Source organism: Rhamphochromis sp. 'chilingali' (genome assembly GCF_963969265.1).
Source record: "Rhamphochromis sp. 'chilingali' genome assembly, chromosome: 16".
Taxonomy (NCBI): Eukaryota; Metazoa; Chordata; class Actinopteri; order Cichliformes; family Cichlidae; genus Rhamphochromis; species Rhamphochromis sp. 'chilingali'.
The window spans coordinates 31517350-31535239 of record NC_137943.1 but is presented as its reverse complement, the minus strand read 5'-3'; the positions used below and the strand labels follow the sequence as shown (position 1 = coordinate 31535239).

At 40.1% G+C, this 17890-nt stretch overlaps 1 protein-coding gene across 3 annotated transcripts in view; it reads left to right on the top strand.

Moving 5' to 3' along the window:
• larp4b (La ribonucleoprotein 4B) overlaps nucleotides 1-17890 on the top strand; it is a 60540-nt gene continuing 42650 nt past the window's right edge. For all 3 annotated transcript variants that reach the window (XM_080861514.1, XM_080861513.1, XM_080861512.1), the window contains exons 1-2: nucleotides 1-566; nucleotides 9365-9498. In XM_080861514.1, coding sequence (XP_080717640.1) covers nucleotides 9418-9498 — 81 coding nt within the window. In that variant the 5' untranslated portion in view covers nucleotides 1-566; nucleotides 9365-9417. The remainder of the gene's footprint in view (nucleotides 567-9364; nucleotides 9499-17890) is intronic.

Here is a 17890-nt window from a genome sequence, read left to right as displayed (position 1 = left end):
CGACTTCTCCATTCCAAACCCCCCTCTTCTCTCTCTCATCTTTAGCAGGAGCGAATGTTTGATCGATCGGAAGCTGGAAGACGAGTCACGTTTATTTCTCACTTTTTAGGCTTCCCCTGATTGTTTCTGGACTGGCCTCCCTCCCTCAGAGCCTGCTGTTGACCGTGAGGGATTTTGCTTCCAGACGCCAGTTTTCATCGACTGCACAAACTTGATAGGCAGGCAAGCTAGCTAGCTAGCCACCTAGCTAACTTGCTAACTAGCTTGCAGTGTTGTTAAGGGGGACCTCGTTTTCCTTTCTTTTCCCCCCCTTCCCCGTGTCAGTGTTGGAGTGTTTTTGTCATTGCGCTGTAACTGGCTGTGGGTGGGTCCCCTGACACCTGAAGACTGTTTGCTGGTGAAGTTTGAGCCGGTTGTTCGCAGCTAGCGTGCTCGATACAGCTTGCTAGCTCGCTAGCTAACACCCTGCGCATTTAGCCTGGAAGCCAGTTCGAGGCCTCAGTCCAGCACCACCTCCAGCAGCAGCTACCACAGTGTTTGCAGAGCCGTATAGTGAGAGTTGACAGGTGAGTAAGAAGCTGTTCTCTGTCATTAAGGGGAGAGGGGTGGTAAACACACGGTCAGGGGCAAGTTAGCTCTCTTGCTAACTAACTGATTCAAATCGGTTGGGGGTTGGGGAATCCGCGAATTCACGCCTGAGGTCGCCATCTTTCATTGGATGCTGCTGCAAAACCAGCTAACAAGACATGGCTGCTACTTTGCAGTCGGCTCAACTTTACTACACAGGCGTCGTGGCTACAGTAGCTGTGTTTTTTCTTTAGCCACGCTCAGGCCGCACTTCGTCCTCATCACGGCGCAATTATTAAAGGAGTGTCGCTGAGTTTGGCCCCTGGCATGTGAGCTGCAGTCACTGCCGGCTGTCAGCTGCTAAACGCGCCTGCATTGCGTCTCCACTGGAAGTTGTTATGTTTTTTGACTTGTCAAGTTGATCCAAACAAATGCTTCTCGAGTGTGTGTGGATGGACGGAGGTACACGCTGATTAGCAGCTGATTAGCAGCGTTTACAGACATCCAAGATGTCTTGCGACCATCCTCCACCAGCGGTAAGCAACCGACTATAAATACAGTCCTGTGGACCACCCTTGCATTTTTCACCGGTAGAGTTGAACCTCGGCCTTGTTTTAGAGCACCGGCTGGGGGTCATAAATCACCTGAAGTGATTGAGCAGGGTGGAAACACGACAGGGGAGGAGTGAGCAGAGCTTGTTTTGGTTCAGGCCCTGTCTAAACCTCATGATTGAGTCACTGCATCTGTAGAGGAAATGGGATGTGGTTTGATAAGGATCACTGTTTGTTGAAGGGTTGTATTGAGGGGTTAAAGTGGGGATTCGGGGGGCAGCCTCAGGTGTAGTGGTAGCGGGGTTTCTGGACTCACAATGGGCATTTTTTGTTATGAGAAAAGCGGTTGGTCTGCATCTAATTACTTAACAGACATCTCTTGTTTTCTGGTGTTTTTGTGGATTTGTTCACAAAATATGTACTCAAGGTTAAGTAAATTAACCCACCCTTTAAAAACATTGCTTATTAAAATGTTTATTATCAGTATTGTCGTTTTCCTTTGGAATAACTTTGAAATAAGTTGTTTAACATTGTCTGTATTGTGTGCTCTGAGGTCTGTACTAGGAAGCAGAATTTGGACTTGAGCAAGATAACTTCAGGTGTAACTCTGGGTCTTTGGGGTTATGTAGGTATTTTTGTTGTTAAGGCGATACATCGCTTGCTCCAGAGCAGCTTAAGTTCAAAATAAGAATGCTCAACAGGTACGAAATAACTATCCATTTATCAGTCAGCTCTTTAGAAAGTGGTGCTGCTGTGATTGCTCTGACCTCGGGCAGGAAGGATTGTTTCTACATGACTAAACATCTGCACATTTATTCTCTGAAAGAGTGACACAATGAATACACACAGGTGAGGTTTTTGTGTCTCTAAAAGTACTTACTACAAATACCACTATAGCTGGTCTCCTCACTGCAGTTATAATAACAGCAAGATGAAAATAACTAGTGGCTAAAGGTGATAACTGCTGAACCACTAACCTCTAACCATGCAGTTCTTATGATAGATATAAGATTTGGAGCTTATTCTTATATTAAGTTGCTCATTCAGTGCAACCTCTACCATAGTAGAAGTTGCACTGAACAAAAATATTATTCTACTGCTGTTAGTCCTCTTTAACCATGGGAGACACAAGAAGAATATTTAAAGTACACAAAACATGGATATGAATGAAAAGTTAATGCGCCCTCTGAATTTTGGGGGAAAAAGCAGAAAAGAGAAGCTGCTGCAGCAGGTAAACCAGAGTTCCACTCAAGTTCCACTGTAGACTGTAAAGGTGTTGTGTAGGTCGGATGTGGGTCCACCTCTGCAGTGCTGCCGCTGTCCTGTGGCTGTGCACCAGTGCAGATGCAGGGCTGAGCTCGATTAGACAGCTTTATCTCTCTGTGGCAGTATCATGTCTTAGAATTATGGGAATTGATTAATCTTACCCTGGACATACTCTAAAGTTCTCTTCTTCATTTGATGAGCATCACTCATAGAGACTTGAGGAACACATTTATTCCTGTTTAAAACTATTTTAAAACAATTTGTTTTGTTAGGAAATTTGAAAGTATGTGTCCACCAACCAAGCACCATCACCAGTACTGTTTTATTTTATTTTTTTAAAGGATGGTAAACCAGTATTTTTAAGTAGGGTTTAATTTACTGAAACTTAACTTTTTGTTTGTGAAATCCACAGAAACAACAGCAGCTAGCATAAATAGAAGTGACGTTATGATGTTATGGTGACTAATGCTGAGAGTATTCTGGCACTTTGAGGCGTCACATTAAGTAATTTCCTAATTCTAACCGTGGCTCTGGCCTTTCTGTGTGGAGTTTGCTTGTTATTCCTGTGTATGTGGGTCCTCTCCATGTTCCTCCCACAGTCCAAGGACTGCTTATGTTAAATGGTGATTGTAAATTGGCCGTGGATGTGAGGTAGATTAAATGTGGCCTTGTAGTCTAAAGCTCTTTGAGAGGGCAGCAAGAGTTGAAATTTGCTATAAATGTGTTTTCGCTACAGTTATATGCATACCAGTCGTGCTTATGCATAGGTGCGCATTAAAGTCCCACTCTATGCCAGCAAAAATCCTACACACTAACCAATATGAATCCTGTTTTTAATTTTTGGTCTTTATTTCTTCACAAACTGTTTATTTTATTTTATTGTTTAATGTTCAGGCTCCATCTGAAAGTAAAAAGTAAAAACCTGAAACTTTTTTGCACACATCAACACCCCCCCCCCCCCCCCCCCCCCCCCTTTCCATCTTTAATAATAGAGCTTTGACGTGGTCAGGCTGTATTATCTTCGTATTTTCTAAAATTATAATTTTATCTGAGTCGGTCAATTTTGCTCTCAGCACACTTATGATTGTGATTGGTCAGATGCTGCCAGTGTTAATTAGATTAAGTTGACAATGGCCTTTGTGTAATCAGTTGGCCTAATTGTTGATGTTTGGTGTAGTTAAGCCAGATAAAATAAAGAGATCTGGGCATTTTGTTATGCCTTTTGTAAGTACAGGTATAGTTGGAGTTAGAGTGGGATTGGCTGGGGGGGCTCTCTAAGTTCAGGTACAGTGAGGGTGAAATAAGCAAGAAAAGAATTTGTCTTGAGTTGTTTCTTTTTGAGCAGGCAGTTATGAGCCAGCCTGTGTGTTTATCCAAGTTCAATTTGACTTAATATTTATAAGCTGTTACTTTAAACCACAGTACTACACACTACCAGGTTAGGCTGCCTTATTGCTGTGTGATTAATGAAAATTACTTTTCACTTACAGTTTTGGCTTCTCACAATTATCCATGTTAAATGTTTTGACAGACTGATAATATTTCAGTGACGACCTGTAGAGCGACCAAAGGGAAACGTCTCTGGTCTGGAGTTTATCCTGCATAAAGTAAATATCACACTTGGCTCACTCTCAGAGTGCAGGTGTTTTCTCTAAAAGGCAGTTTGTGTGTTGGTTGAAGGTGTTGTCTCAGGTTAAAATTACAACGCTGTGGGCATGAGATGTATTCCTGCTGGCTGCTTAAAGCTAAAAAATGTAATTGTTGCTGAATTGGAGAGAAATGCGCTTCTTTAATTATATTTTAAAATAAACTTCTGATTTTTTTTTTTTTTTATCTGGATTTAATTTAATTTTAAAATGGTGTGGGTGTGGGGAGGTGTGAGTTCTCTTCTTAACTACTTGCCACAGGAGGGATTTATATGCTTTTGAAATAATGAGTAATTCAAATTGATGAGCAATTAGTGAGTTACTGTGCGTGATAGCAAAAACAGAATTAAGAAAAACTCAACTTGGTTAATATTTAGATGACATTTGATGAACAACAGCTCCCAGCGCAGGACGCAAAATCGTCATCTTTACTGTTTTTGAGAGCAGCACAGTTCACACAGTCTATTTTAGGACAAAAGCTGTCCAACCTTTCTGTGTATTTACTCTTACACAAACAAGGCAGAACATGTTAAATGTTTTAGCTGAATCAATTGGACTGATGCTTTACCTCAGTAACATTAGTATTACCAGTGTGAGGTTCCTGAAGTAGTTTAAAATAGTTTACATTAATGTCACAACAACTGTCATTTTCACAAGTTCTCCGTTTCCTCTGAGTGGTTCTTTCAGTTGATTCATATTTACATTTGTGGCTAGTGATCCAAGTTTGCATGCTTTCAGCTTCATGGTGTGCGATAGTTTCTGACCAGAGTGAAAAGGTTGTTCTCACTACTCTAACACAAGCATTGCCCAACCTTTGGGCTAAACGAAGAGTATTTTAGCTGATATCACAGCCTGGTAGCTATGTCATTTGTTGTGCTATGGGTCAGCTTATATATCAAGTAGATGTAGATCTAACAGGTTCATAATATGATTTCAAGTTTCTGCACAAAAGTATTGAATTTAAAATTTGTTTATAAATTTGGCGGCCAGCAATCATGAAAACGACACAGTCCGGATCAAACGATGACTATTTTTGCTCCAGCAGGAAGCATTTGGTCCTCCACAAAAGCAAAGCCTGATCAGCTCGAGTCAGGATGATTAAAGGAGAGCTTTAGCTCGGTAAGATCTCTCTAGAGGAAGTAAAACTACTGAGGTTTCTGTAAGTGAACCTGTGGAAGGATTATTAGTGTTTGCCTTCAGCTTCTTTTATCTCCAGAGTGCTCACAGGCTTTCACATGGTCTGCTTTCAGCTCTGTGCCGCTTGCCTCGTAGGTGCAGTGCAGAACATCAGTTCAGCGTTGCCTGTTGCAGTCTTCTCCCCCATCTGTACCCCAAAAGCTTCCTGCAATTCATGTAACATGGGCTCTGCCAACAAAAATGGCTGTTAGGGTGTTTTAGGGACAGACTAACACCATTTTTCTTTTCTTTTTTTTTTTCCCTTCCTTAAGCTGTTTACCAAATAAGCTCTTACGGTGTCTGTAGTTTTAAATCTGCAGAAACCGTTTCAGACCACGACCCTTTCTGGAAGAGCTCTCTGAGGTGAGCGTGGTTCAGCCTCAATTGGAACAGGCAGTTGACCGAAGGGCAGCTGACATAGACAAGAATGAGACTTTCTGGCTTTAATCACAGCACCAGGGTTTTTTTTTTTTAATTTATTTATGTGCGTGGTGATTTTTATCAGAGGTAGAAGTTCAAATCAGAACGTCAGCATTAAAGAGCAGTAGTTCGGAAAAAAGGCTGCCAAGACTTTGTTGTGTCAGTATGTCAGTCCTTTAAATGTGTGACAGCAGAAACAGAAAAATACATCACAGAGAATTTGGTACTGAAGCACACAAGGTGACATGAAAACCCAGAACCCCCACACCCAATCGTTGGGTACTGGCTTCCTATTTAGTCCAAAAATAATAAAATAATAGATTTTGCATGACTTGTCAGCTAGTTACACACTCGGGTTGTGTGCAGGTTTCAGTTGTCAAACCGTTTTTACAATGTTAGGTGCAAAGTTTATCACGCAAACAGATGCTTCAATTATTGATGTGAGTTGATGGAGGCTTGTGCTATGCCCCATTCATCACAGCAGCAGTGACACTGTGTCATTATGTGGATCAAAGGTCACCGGCTTTACAGCCACACCATTCTTTTTCTGCTTTGTATGCGAACACAGCGAGGGCCCGTGTCAGGGACAGGCGCCCGATTGTTGGGCGGATTATCACCGCTTTACAAGCAGGACAGAAAAGAAGGTGTTTCCAGTGGTGTTTTGTTTTGTCCCCCCCGTTACACTGAGGTCAAATGTTGTGGAAGTGATCATCCAATCGGGCCTTGGGGATGACAGAGTGATGTCGAGAACTTGACCTACAAAACCTCATGACGTTTGACTCGTGTATAAACAGAAAGCAAAAAGTGCAGCTAAGCGTCCTTTTTACGTGGAAAAGAATTCAGGGAGGCAGGGCTTGATGATGTAAGTGTTTTGCTCGCATTTGTGGCTAAAAATAGATGCACGAGGACAATAAAAAGTATTTAGGAGTGTATGTTCAAATATTTAGCCAGAAGGATGGAGCGTTGTAGCACTGACAGGGGCAGTTGTTAAAGCCCATAAGAGTCCTTCATTAGACCGCCTGAAGAAAAGTGACATTTTTGGCTTTAAGGAAAAGCTGTTTGTTTAGTCTGCTGCGAGCTGTAAATTTGGTAAACTTCAGGTTTATAGAAGCTATCCAATCTCTCTAGCAGACTTACCTGCTATTACAGTTATTTTAAAGCTTTAATAACAAATATTGTCTTACACATTTAGATTTTAAAAACATAGCGGCAAACTAAACGGACAGCTTTTATTTTGACTTATCTTTGTGCGTTTGCTTTATTGCTGTGTGAAACGAGAGAGCAGTGGATGAGAGCAGCTGAAAAGATTATTTTCTTCACGTTTGTTGAGCAGTCAGTCCAGAAAAGACTGTCACAATCACGGCAGGTAATAATCCAACCAATGACGAGTGCTGCTCCTGTTAACTGAAGAAAAACATTTTTGTTTTAATGCGCCTGCTTTCACCGCCTCAGAGAAATGAGGCTGAAGATCAACCAGAAATTACACACATGATCTGTGTCCGTCTTATTGTTGGTTTATTATCAACTTTTCTGTTGAGACAGCAGATTACAACATTAGCATTAATCATTTTTAATCACTCACATGCTGCTAACTGATACAGACTGCAGTTTTTAGCCACATATGTGGAATATGATGATCATTGCCACCTTCTACGATACAGTCTTATCAGAATACTTCACTCATGATATGACAATTTAAATTTTTAAAAATATTTTGCGATGAGTATTGCAATAACACATACTCTACTTTTTCACATTTTGTCAGCTGCATTCTTTCAACACATTTGAAAAAACCCCCGATCACATTCTTTTAACTAATTTTTTTCAGTGATGTCCTCAAAGTTTAACTTAGCCAGTATCTGTTTTATCCTATAAGATAAAGTTATCACACTTAAGCTGTTTTCTTTTCTTTTCTTTCTTCTTCTTCTTTTTTTTTTTTTTTTTTTGCTGCAAAAATTCGACTGTCATGACAACCTGCCATAAATGCTGCCAGACAAAGTCTGTGTGCTCTGTCTGCTATTGAATGGGGTCAAGTAGGCAATTAACTGTGATAAACCATTGACAAGCACATATCTGCTGCTCTCTACATAGACAGAAATTCACATTTAATTAATACATTTCCACTCTGCAACCTTGCTGTTCTATAGGCATATAAACCAGAATACAACTAGCTGGCAGCCTGTTGTGTTGAGTCCCCTCGAATCCTGGTCATTGACAAAGACTCATTTAGACTCATGGCAACTTGTTGGCAATCTGTCTCATTTATGAATTAGCAATTATTTGAAAGCTTCCAACAATTTTTCTGAGTTACTGCAGTCTGTCAAAGTTGCAACTTTGACAGTTTGTTGGTATTAAGATTGCCTCCTATCTGGAAATCTGTGCAATCGCCCTGCCATCATAAGTGGTCATGAGAGTGCAACAGCATCAAGCTCTGGGCAAACATTTTGTTACCACGAGTCTTAATCTGTTGCAGAATGTGAAAAAATTCAATACAATGATTTCTTTCTTTCTTTGTTTCTTTATTTGATTGGCCCAGATTATTGTGTTTCATTACAATACAGATTTTTGGTGTCTCTGTATAGATACAATACCACCATAACAAAATATTGCAATGCTACTATGTATCTTTTTAAAAAAAATACCCCTAATAAAAATTGTCAAAAGAGGTTAAAAGTTCACTTTTTTTGTGTGCCCCACAAGCAGCAAATGTAGCAGGTGTTAAAGATAGAAAACTGTTTACTTTCTATGGATGCACCTGTTGTTTTCAACATAACTGCATGATTGTTCTATGCTGGGATGCACCATCACACACGTACATTTTTTTTTTTTAAATTTTATTTTATTTTTAAAAGTGAGAAAAAACCATAATGTTAAAATTCAGTCCTACAAGCATGAGTGCTGGTAAACCCATAAAAGCACGAGATAAACATCAGCACTGTCATCAGTAAATGTCAGTATCCACAGGCAGCAGGAAATGGAAAATCCTTTATTGAATGGGAATATAAAATACAAAATTTGACCTTGACAAATGCAACCGTTCAATAAAAACAACAGCACAAAAGAACAATTACACATTTTATTTAAATAACTGGCTAAATATTAAAGCCTGCATCGTTTAATGCAAAAATGGCCAAAACATGGCCAAACTGTCGACTAAACAAACAGCTGCTAAATATGAATCAAAGCCACGTTGTGTAATCGAGGCCTATAAAGTAGATGGGTCTAATTCGCCGGTTGTTTCTGTTATGAGTTTCAGAGCTTTTTGTGTTACTGTATTTGTATTATTGCTAATTGATAGCTTGTACATTGGTGTGACATACTTTCAATGTGTCAGAACAAGTTGACGTTTGATTTTTCACATTTTGTCATCACGACTGTCTGAAGTGTCTGAAATTAGAATAGTGGCCTCCGTACATGTCATTAAGCACAGATTGAAATGGTTTGAACAACAGCATATTGTCAGTTTTGCCATTACAATTTTAAGAGAAACAGCAACGTGTTGGTAGTTTAAATTAGTGTAAATTAAGTCTGTACGAGGAAAATATCCACACATGCACCGATTGTTATTCTGTCCATATACAAGCATTAAAAACAATTTGTGTGAAAAATCAGATTTAATAACGCAACTGTCAGACACTACCTCCTGACTCCTTTGTCTTACACATGTACCAGCTGATGATACGCTGATAAACATCCGTTGTTGACTCAGACTTGTTTGTCCCTTCTGCCCCCCTGTAGCTTACTTGGTGACACAGAGACTTCTCCCTGAGGAGCCAAGAAGCAGACGGCTCATGACTTCTGACCAGGACACGAAAGTTGTAGCTGAACCACAGGTGCAGCAAGTACAAGAGGCAAAAGAGAACTCTCATTTGGTGAGTGTAACGTGCAAACACTCATGTTTTTCAGTTGAGCTTTACACCACTGTGCTGTTTTTACTGGAGCCACCTGCTCGGTTTGTTGTAGTTCAATACTGTTCCAGCATGTGTTGAGCTTGTATGCAAACACAGTCATTCAGGGAGTTGTAGCTGCACTTAAACTGAACAAAAAAGGTTGGAACTGATCCTGTTTTTGGTCTGGATACCCTTTAGCTGAAGAGCCAGGCATATTTCTTTGGATCTTTGGCCCTACAAAGGCGTGATTGCTGACTTTCAGCAGTCACTATTGTTGAGCGCAGAAATTTACATGCAAATGTAAGCAAACTTGGATCAGTTCTTGGCAGCAACTTGAGCAGCGCTGTAGACGGTGACTACAATGAAAGATTTTTAAAAACAAGAAAGAAACTGAGGTGGAGCTTAGAGTAGAAGGAGAAGGAGGGGTACACAGTAACACGCTGACCTGGCCCGTGTTCCTGTTCCTCTAAGTCAATAAAGTTGTTACACGAATGAACCGTACAGAAACAATTTGGTTTATGTTGTTTCCAGTTCATTAAAATAATCCATTTGTCTGATGGAAAACATGGCGCACAGTTTTTGGTTGCATCAGGGACATTTTCACACTGGTTTTCAGACAAAGTTTGATGTCTGTGTTAAGGATACACAGCAGCTTTTCATTAATATTCAACAAAAATGTCTTAACGAGGGCACAGTACTAAAGCAAATACATTAGGGCTGTAAATGCATATTCTTCGTATGATTATATATTTGAGTGAGTCTTTGTAAAACAGATGTTTAAATGTGAAAATAATAGATTGTGGGGTAAACATAGATTTGAGCAGAGCCTTACCAGCTGGAGAGAGAAATTATTTTGTCCTTTAAACAGTGTCATAAGTCATAAAACTTTTTTAAATTTATTTATTAAGTTTTTTGTTCTATTAACTGTTTTATGCTGATTTTTATGTGTAAATAACAGTTAATTACTGCATGAACAAGCCTAATGATTGGACCCTTACATCTGATCTACAAACTGGCTCAGACCTGGAAATCACAATAGTTTGATTCTGTGTGGAGGTTTTGGATTCAATAATGGAGCCTTTACAGCTTTGACAGCATTTAATTAATAAAATTATTTTTGATGATGTAAGATCACTTTTCTTCAGGCCATATTTATCTTTTTTTGTAGCTTTTATTTTATTTGCCTTGTTTATCCATGTAAAGCACCTACACAAATGCTGAAATTAAAAATTAGCCAAAAACAAACACAAAAAATCAAGTTCATGTACATTTGAACAGTCCCAGGCCAGTGCAAGTCTGCCTCTAAGCAATTTATTCAAAATCCTTTATTTTAAGTCCTTTCTTTACTTTGTATGACAACCCTTTGTCCCAGTCTTGGAGAAAGTTTTTTTTTTTTTCCTGTCTGAGCTTTCACATCAACAGAATCTCCTCAACAGCAAACACCTCATTCTGTAGCTTGGTGTTTCAATCCTTAGTCAGTGTTTGGTGATAATTTTCTTTGCTGGTGTCAGATATGTCCTTACGATATACGTCCCTTATATGACAACTCAAGTATAGGATCTGAAATGATCTTGGAATCATATATTTCAGAGTCTTTCACCAAGCTTACCTAAAGCTGAATAAATCCCAGTTTTATTTTCCCAAATGTGAGTGTGGTTTGGTTCCATATGACCACATTTTCATAATTTCCAGCATGGCTGTTTAGTGTTTGTCTGTTTGCTTGTAATTTGGAGCATTAAAGTTAACAATCTGGTTCTTCCAACTAAATTCCCTCAATTTCAGTGATTGTGTTGTTGATGTGGTATCAGATCTCTTCTGGGATTTCTTCATCCAGGTCCCGTTTGAATTTATTTTTCATATATAAGGTTATAATGTATGTCAGATGACAGACACTAGTGTGGGAACTGTTTCTTGGTAAGATGTTCCAAGTGTCTTTATAACAGGATGCATTTTAGCCTAATTTATCTTTATGCCATTTATGTTGTAATCCCATATCATGGTTTTGTACACAAAGCCATGTTTATAATTTTTAATTGTAGGATTTTATATGTGATGTCCAGATCACAATCCTTATAGTTTGTGTTGGAATAAGTGAAAAACCTCTGCATTGCCGCAGACAGCCTGTAATAGTTTCTATGCCCTTAGAAACCAATGACATCATAATAGATTTTACCTGAATATAAATACTATACAATCTGTATTTTATATTAAAGTGCTGCCGTGCACTACTTTAGAGTTGTTCTATAATGGGCGTAGCAGTAAAGATACTCTAAAGGTCAGTATTCATGTCGCATTTTCATAATGTCACATGAGTTGTCACAGTGAATTATCTTTTGTGGGGATGGCTTTGGGGCTGTACCATAACATAAATTCTCAAAGTATCGAAATCTAAAAAACAAAAACCTCTTTTTCATATGTAACAATGGAAATAAATGTAATTTAATTTTAAATCTTGGAATATTCAGTTTTTATTTCTGGACTTTGGATTACCTGTCACATTTATTTATCTCTATGGATGTATTTCATAGTAAATCAGCCAGAGAAAGTTTAAGTTTCTCCAGCAACAGCCTGCCTACATTAAACTACATTGGGGGGTGGGGTGTGGTGTATCTCAAACCAGCCAAAATGGCATCATAGCTGCCACAGCCTGCTTTCCACTGCAGCTGATTTCCCACACTGATTGCATATAATAGATGACTGTTCAATAAAGAATCGGGAGGCAAAGAAAAAGGCAACTCTTGTAACTAAATAACCATGACCTGTTTTTGTTTCTCACTTTTCATGGGCCTGTAGCAGTCCTATTGATCATAGCTGTGACATTTTATTTCTCGTTGAAGCGTGAAGGCCAGACACATCAAAGTTTGAGTCCTGTCTTTAGGTAACATGTTATTTTTTTTTTTTAGTAAAATGACTGAGTGGGTCTGACTACACTGTTTTTCTATGACAGATGCTTTGAAATGTTCTAATGTAAATAATCATGGTTTTCATTTTTACACAAAAGGGTTAGAAAACTAATTTAAAAGTCCTCATCGGTTTAAAACTCGGGATTGAGTCTTAAGTGGCTTTCCTGCTTAATATTTGTAAGTTAAAAAATAACACAGTATAAACAGATGTGGTTTCTTCTTTTTAAACACAGAGAAATATCTCAAGTTCTCTACACGTTGTATATTAAAGATGAATCACACCGATCAGTCAGTTTCGTTCTGTGGTCTGCACTGACTGAGCCGGTGCAACGTGTGAAGTGTCATTAACGTACATCTGGGTGTGTCTGAAATTGCAGAAGGTCACCGTGGGTGTCAAGCAGACATTTCCATTATCCGAGTTCAAGTCAAGCATAATCTTTGTTTGCCTCACAAAGATTATGCTTCCCATTAGTACTGTTTTGGAAAATCTTCCGAGGGAGGTGGCACCAGGATTTGTGGCCTCTTAAAGCCTTCCATCATACAGAATAAACAGTTGCATCTTGTTGCAGTCATCGGTCGTTTTGCTCTTTCCACACGAGGTTAGGAAATGTAAATTAAACACACAGTTTAAAAATAACACATTAGCTCTCTGCTTGAATTTCCCCCCCCCCAGATCTCCCACAATATTGTCTATTGGGACAACCCTATGGCACACAATATTTGTGAACTAATAACTCCACGTTAATAAAATATACCGCTGAACAACCTGCTGGGTAATGTTAGTTCGCCTGGTAGCCTAAACAGTCTGTGCTAACAGCTGTGAAAGGCTCCATCCATCACAAGGTAGATGTGACAATGTAGAATGATATGGAGAGCAGAGATACTTTAAATCAGCCTCAATGCCCGGTGTCCTGCAGGTTTTAGATCTCACCCTGGATTAACACGCCTGAATCAAACGAGTAGTTCATTACCAGGCCTCTGGATAACTTCATGACATGTTGAGGAGGTAATTTAGTCATTTAAATCAGCTGTGTCGGATCAAGGACACATCTAAAACCTGCAGAACACCGGCCCTTGAGGCCTGGAGTCTCCCCCCCCACTCCTGCTATAAATCAACCTATAAGAGGTTTTTTTTTTTTTGTTTTTTTGTTTTTTTAAATCCCGGGCAGGGCAGTTGCTCCACGCAGAGCATCTGGGGACCCGAGTGTTGTGCTACGAAGCAAGATCAGTGGGTTCATGAAGTATGTAGAGCTTCTCTAAAGGTGGACTTCACTCAATCATTATAGCAGCTAATGCTGAACACAACCAAGTCATGACTAGGGATGGGTATTGATAAGATTTTCACGATTCGGATTCAGTTTTCGATTCTGTTTAACGATTCGATTCTTTATCGATTCTTTTTAAAAAAGGAGAACACTAAGGTCGATTAGCTTAGAACTTTGTTTTATATCTGCTCTTTGAACAAGAGAGAAATTTAGGAGTAACATGGCCTTACAAACCCAACAGTGAGATCTTAAAAGATCCAGCCTACGGCTCTACAATGGGGTGTCACAGGGTCCCCAGGAAAAAAAAAATGTAAATGTAAAATAATAAAATGAATATTCTTCTGTGGCAATAACAAAGTATAACATCAATTATTCTGTAGCAATTACACAAGAATATCCAGTAATGTCCCTGCCTACAATTAAACACATTCACTTACCGAAAATCGGGGCATCTGCTGTGGCAAATGGGTTCAAGCCTTTTACCACAAACTTAGTCTCTGCTCTGTGACATTCGTCTATCCTGGCCTGAAAGGAGACGCTACCGGTAGACTGCAGCGAGAACTGCCAGCATCTGAGCCAGACTCTGTCTGTCTCTCTCATCATGGTCACCTAAATGCACAGTAATGGTTTTGTAATGAGGCAGATCGCGCTAAAAACACGACATTCATTTAAGGTCATCGCGGGTTTTGTGAGCAAATGCTTTTGCATATTCGTAGTGTTTCGTTTAAGGGAGAAAGCATCTACTTTGCAAGTATTGCAAGTTGCCCTGTTGTCATCCGTTCTCGCAAAGTATAACCAAACTTTTGAGCGTTTGAGCTTAGGCACCGTGTTTCCTGCCAGGTAAATGACGCTCCGCAACGTGGTGACGTCATTCGGGGCGACTGGAATCGATAAAGGAATCGTTTGCAAAAATGGCAAAAAATTCCAAGGAATTGAAACAGTGGGAACCGGTTCTCAACAAGAACCGGGTTTCAATACCCATCCCTAGTCACGATGAGTTTTTTTTTTAAAGTCGCCTAACAGCAACATATCTTCTCAAGTCTTTATGCTTAAAGTGTAATATTGATTCTCAGCTCGGCAACCTGTTGAGCCAGACCTCACTAACACCTCTAGATGAAGGCCAGCACTAGAGCTGCAGCACTGCAAGCTGCATGTGTCACATCGTCCCTGGAATTTGCATGTAGCTAGGTGTTGATGTAGAAAATGTGTAAATGTTTTTATGCTTGGTCCTTGTCTGTTGCCCAGTATTAACACTTCATGAACTGCAGCTACGAGAACACAGGTTGGAAAGTAATTATTTTAATTTGTAGGTTTTCACTGAGAATAATTAATCAATAAACTTTATTTCACTTTGATTTGGTCTAAAACTGAAGTCGTTTTTCTTTGCTGCAAGAAAGACACATGCTGTCACCTTTTGCTGTTTATTTCAAAGCTTTTTAAAGATCACTTGTCTTACTGCTGACATCTTTGTTTGCAGTAGACCATGTTAAGCTTTTGTTTTTGTTTGTTTGTGGAAGTCGTGTTTGACCACCACCAAATTGATACAGTAAATAAACATCGGAAATCCAAAAAGGCTTATAAGGATCCATATTGACTTTTATATTGGTGTGTACGTAAACTGAATTGTGGAAAAACTGCGTCTCTTTTCATTATACTTCAACAGTACTTATGTTTGACAGTACTAATAGCCCACCAGCATGGTTATTTTCACCCTGAAATGCTGCCACTCTGCTCCTTATTTATATGCTAATTATTTTTCATTGAAAACCTTTGGACGTGCATTCAAAAAATACATTTCAAATTTAAACACAAAATGTAACTGGACCTAATATTTTTCCATTTCTGATCACTTAACATTGACTGTTCCACAAGCCTTTCGGATCAGGAAGTGAGAATGAAAGCATCCCAGATTTAAAGCCTGCTGCAAGGGAGAAATACTGCCAGAGCTAAAGTGGTTATTCCTGTGTGTCTTCCTTTTATCAGTGACTCTGCATATTAGCCCTCAATCTTGTCCCCAGAGATTCCTCAGTTCATCTGCACGACCTCTATGCTTTCGTAGGGAACTTCACAGCTCTGCAGGTTTGATTGACAGCAACACATGCGAGCCTGTTGGGGCTAAATGTGGTCACTGGGGTGGGATATTACAGCAGGCTCTGACCAAATACTGGTAAATTCTGGCTGTGACAGTAAATACGCCTTCTCTGTCGTCCACTTAACCAGCTGCTGCTTTTCTCAGGCCAGACGTGTCTGGTTAGACTGAAGGTGGGCGGTGAGGTGTAGTAGCTGTGAAAGCTAGATTTAAAAACATAAGTTTCCTATTCCTCCCCCGGTTGGGTCGAACTGTTTTCCTGAGAAGCGTTTGTGCCACTTTTCTGGTGTGGTGTCTGGCTCTCTTGGCTGGTGGTGCTACACGATTATTGGTTGTATTAGGGTTGGGCAGTGTGGTCCAAAAATAACATTTTAGTGCTTGTATCCTCAATGCAGGCAGAGATGTACAGTGGGGCAAAAAAGTATTTAGTCAGCCACCGATTGTGCAAGTTCCCCCACTTAAAATGATGACAGAGGTCAGTAATTTGCACCAGAGGTACACTTCAACTGTGAGAGACAGAATGTGAAAAAAAAAAATCCATGAATTCACATGGTAGGATTTGTAAAGCATTTATTCGTAAATCAGGGTGGAAAATAAGTATTTGGTCACCTCAAATAAGAAAAATCTCTGGCTCTCACAGACCTGTAACGTCTTCTGTAAGAAGCTTTTCTGTCCCCCACTCGTTACCTGTATGAATGGCACCTGTTTGAACTCATCATCTGTATAAAAGACACCTGTCCACAGCCTCAAACAGTCAGACTCCAAACTCCGCCATGGCCAAGACCAAAGAGCTTTCGAAGGACACCAGGAAAAGTATTGTAGACCTGCACCAGACTGGGAAGAGTGAATCTACAATAGGCAAGCAGCTTGGTGTGAAAAAATCAACTGTGGGAGCAATCATCAGAAAATGGAAGACATACAAGACCACTGATAATCTCCCTCGATCTGGGGCTCCACGCAAGATCTCATCCCGTGGGGTCAAAATGATCATGAGAACGGTGAGCAAAGATCCCAGAACCACACGGGGGGACCTGGTGAATGACCTGCAGAGAGCTGGGACCAAAGTAACAAAGGTCACCATCAGTAACACACTACAACGGCAGGGAATCAAATCCCGCAGTGCCAGACGTGTTCCGCTGCTGAAGCCAGTGCATGTCCAGGCCCGTCTGAAGTTTGCCAGAGAGCACATGGATGATACAGCAGAGGATTGGGAGAATGTCATGTGGTCAGATGAAACCAAAGTAGAACTTTTTGGTATAAACTCAACTCGTCGTGTTTGGAGGAAGAAGAATACTGAGTTGCATCCCAAGAACACCATACCTACTGTGAAGCATGGGGGTGGAAACATCATGCTATGGGGCTGTTTTTCTGCCAAGGGGACAGGACAACTGATCCGTGTTAAGGACAGAATGAATGGGGCCATGTATCGTGAGATTTCGAGCCAAAACCTCCTTCCATCAGTGAGAACTTTGAAGATGAAACGAGGCTGGGTTTTCCAACATGACAATGATCCAAAACACACCGCCCGGGCAACAAAGGAGTGGCTCCGTAAGAAGCATTTGAAAGTCCTGGAGTGGCCTAGCCAGTCTCCAGACCTCAACCCCATAGAAAATCTGTGGCGGGAGTTGAAAGTCCGTGTTGCTCGGCGACAGCCCCAAAACACCACTGCTCTCGAGAAGATCTGCATGGAGGAATGGGCCAAAATACCAGCTACTGTGTGTGCAAACCTGGTAAAGACCTATAGTAAACGTTTGACCTCTGTTATTGCCAACAAAGGTTATGTTACAAAGTATTGAGTTGTATTTTTGTTATTGACCAAATACTTATTTTCCACCCTGATTTACGAATAAATTCTTTACAAATCCTACCATGTGGATTCATGTTTTGTTTTTTTTCTTTCACATTCTGTCTCTCACAGTTGAAGTGTACCTCTGGTGCAAATTACTGACCTCTGTCATCATTTTAGGTGGGGGAACTTGCACAATCAGTGGCTGACTAAATACTTTTTTGCCCCACTGTATATTGGTATTTATCATGAAAGCAACAAGTGAGATGTTGCAGCACTTTTTGATGAGGCGTTTTTCATTTAGTATAACAAATGGAGTTTCAGTTCAGTT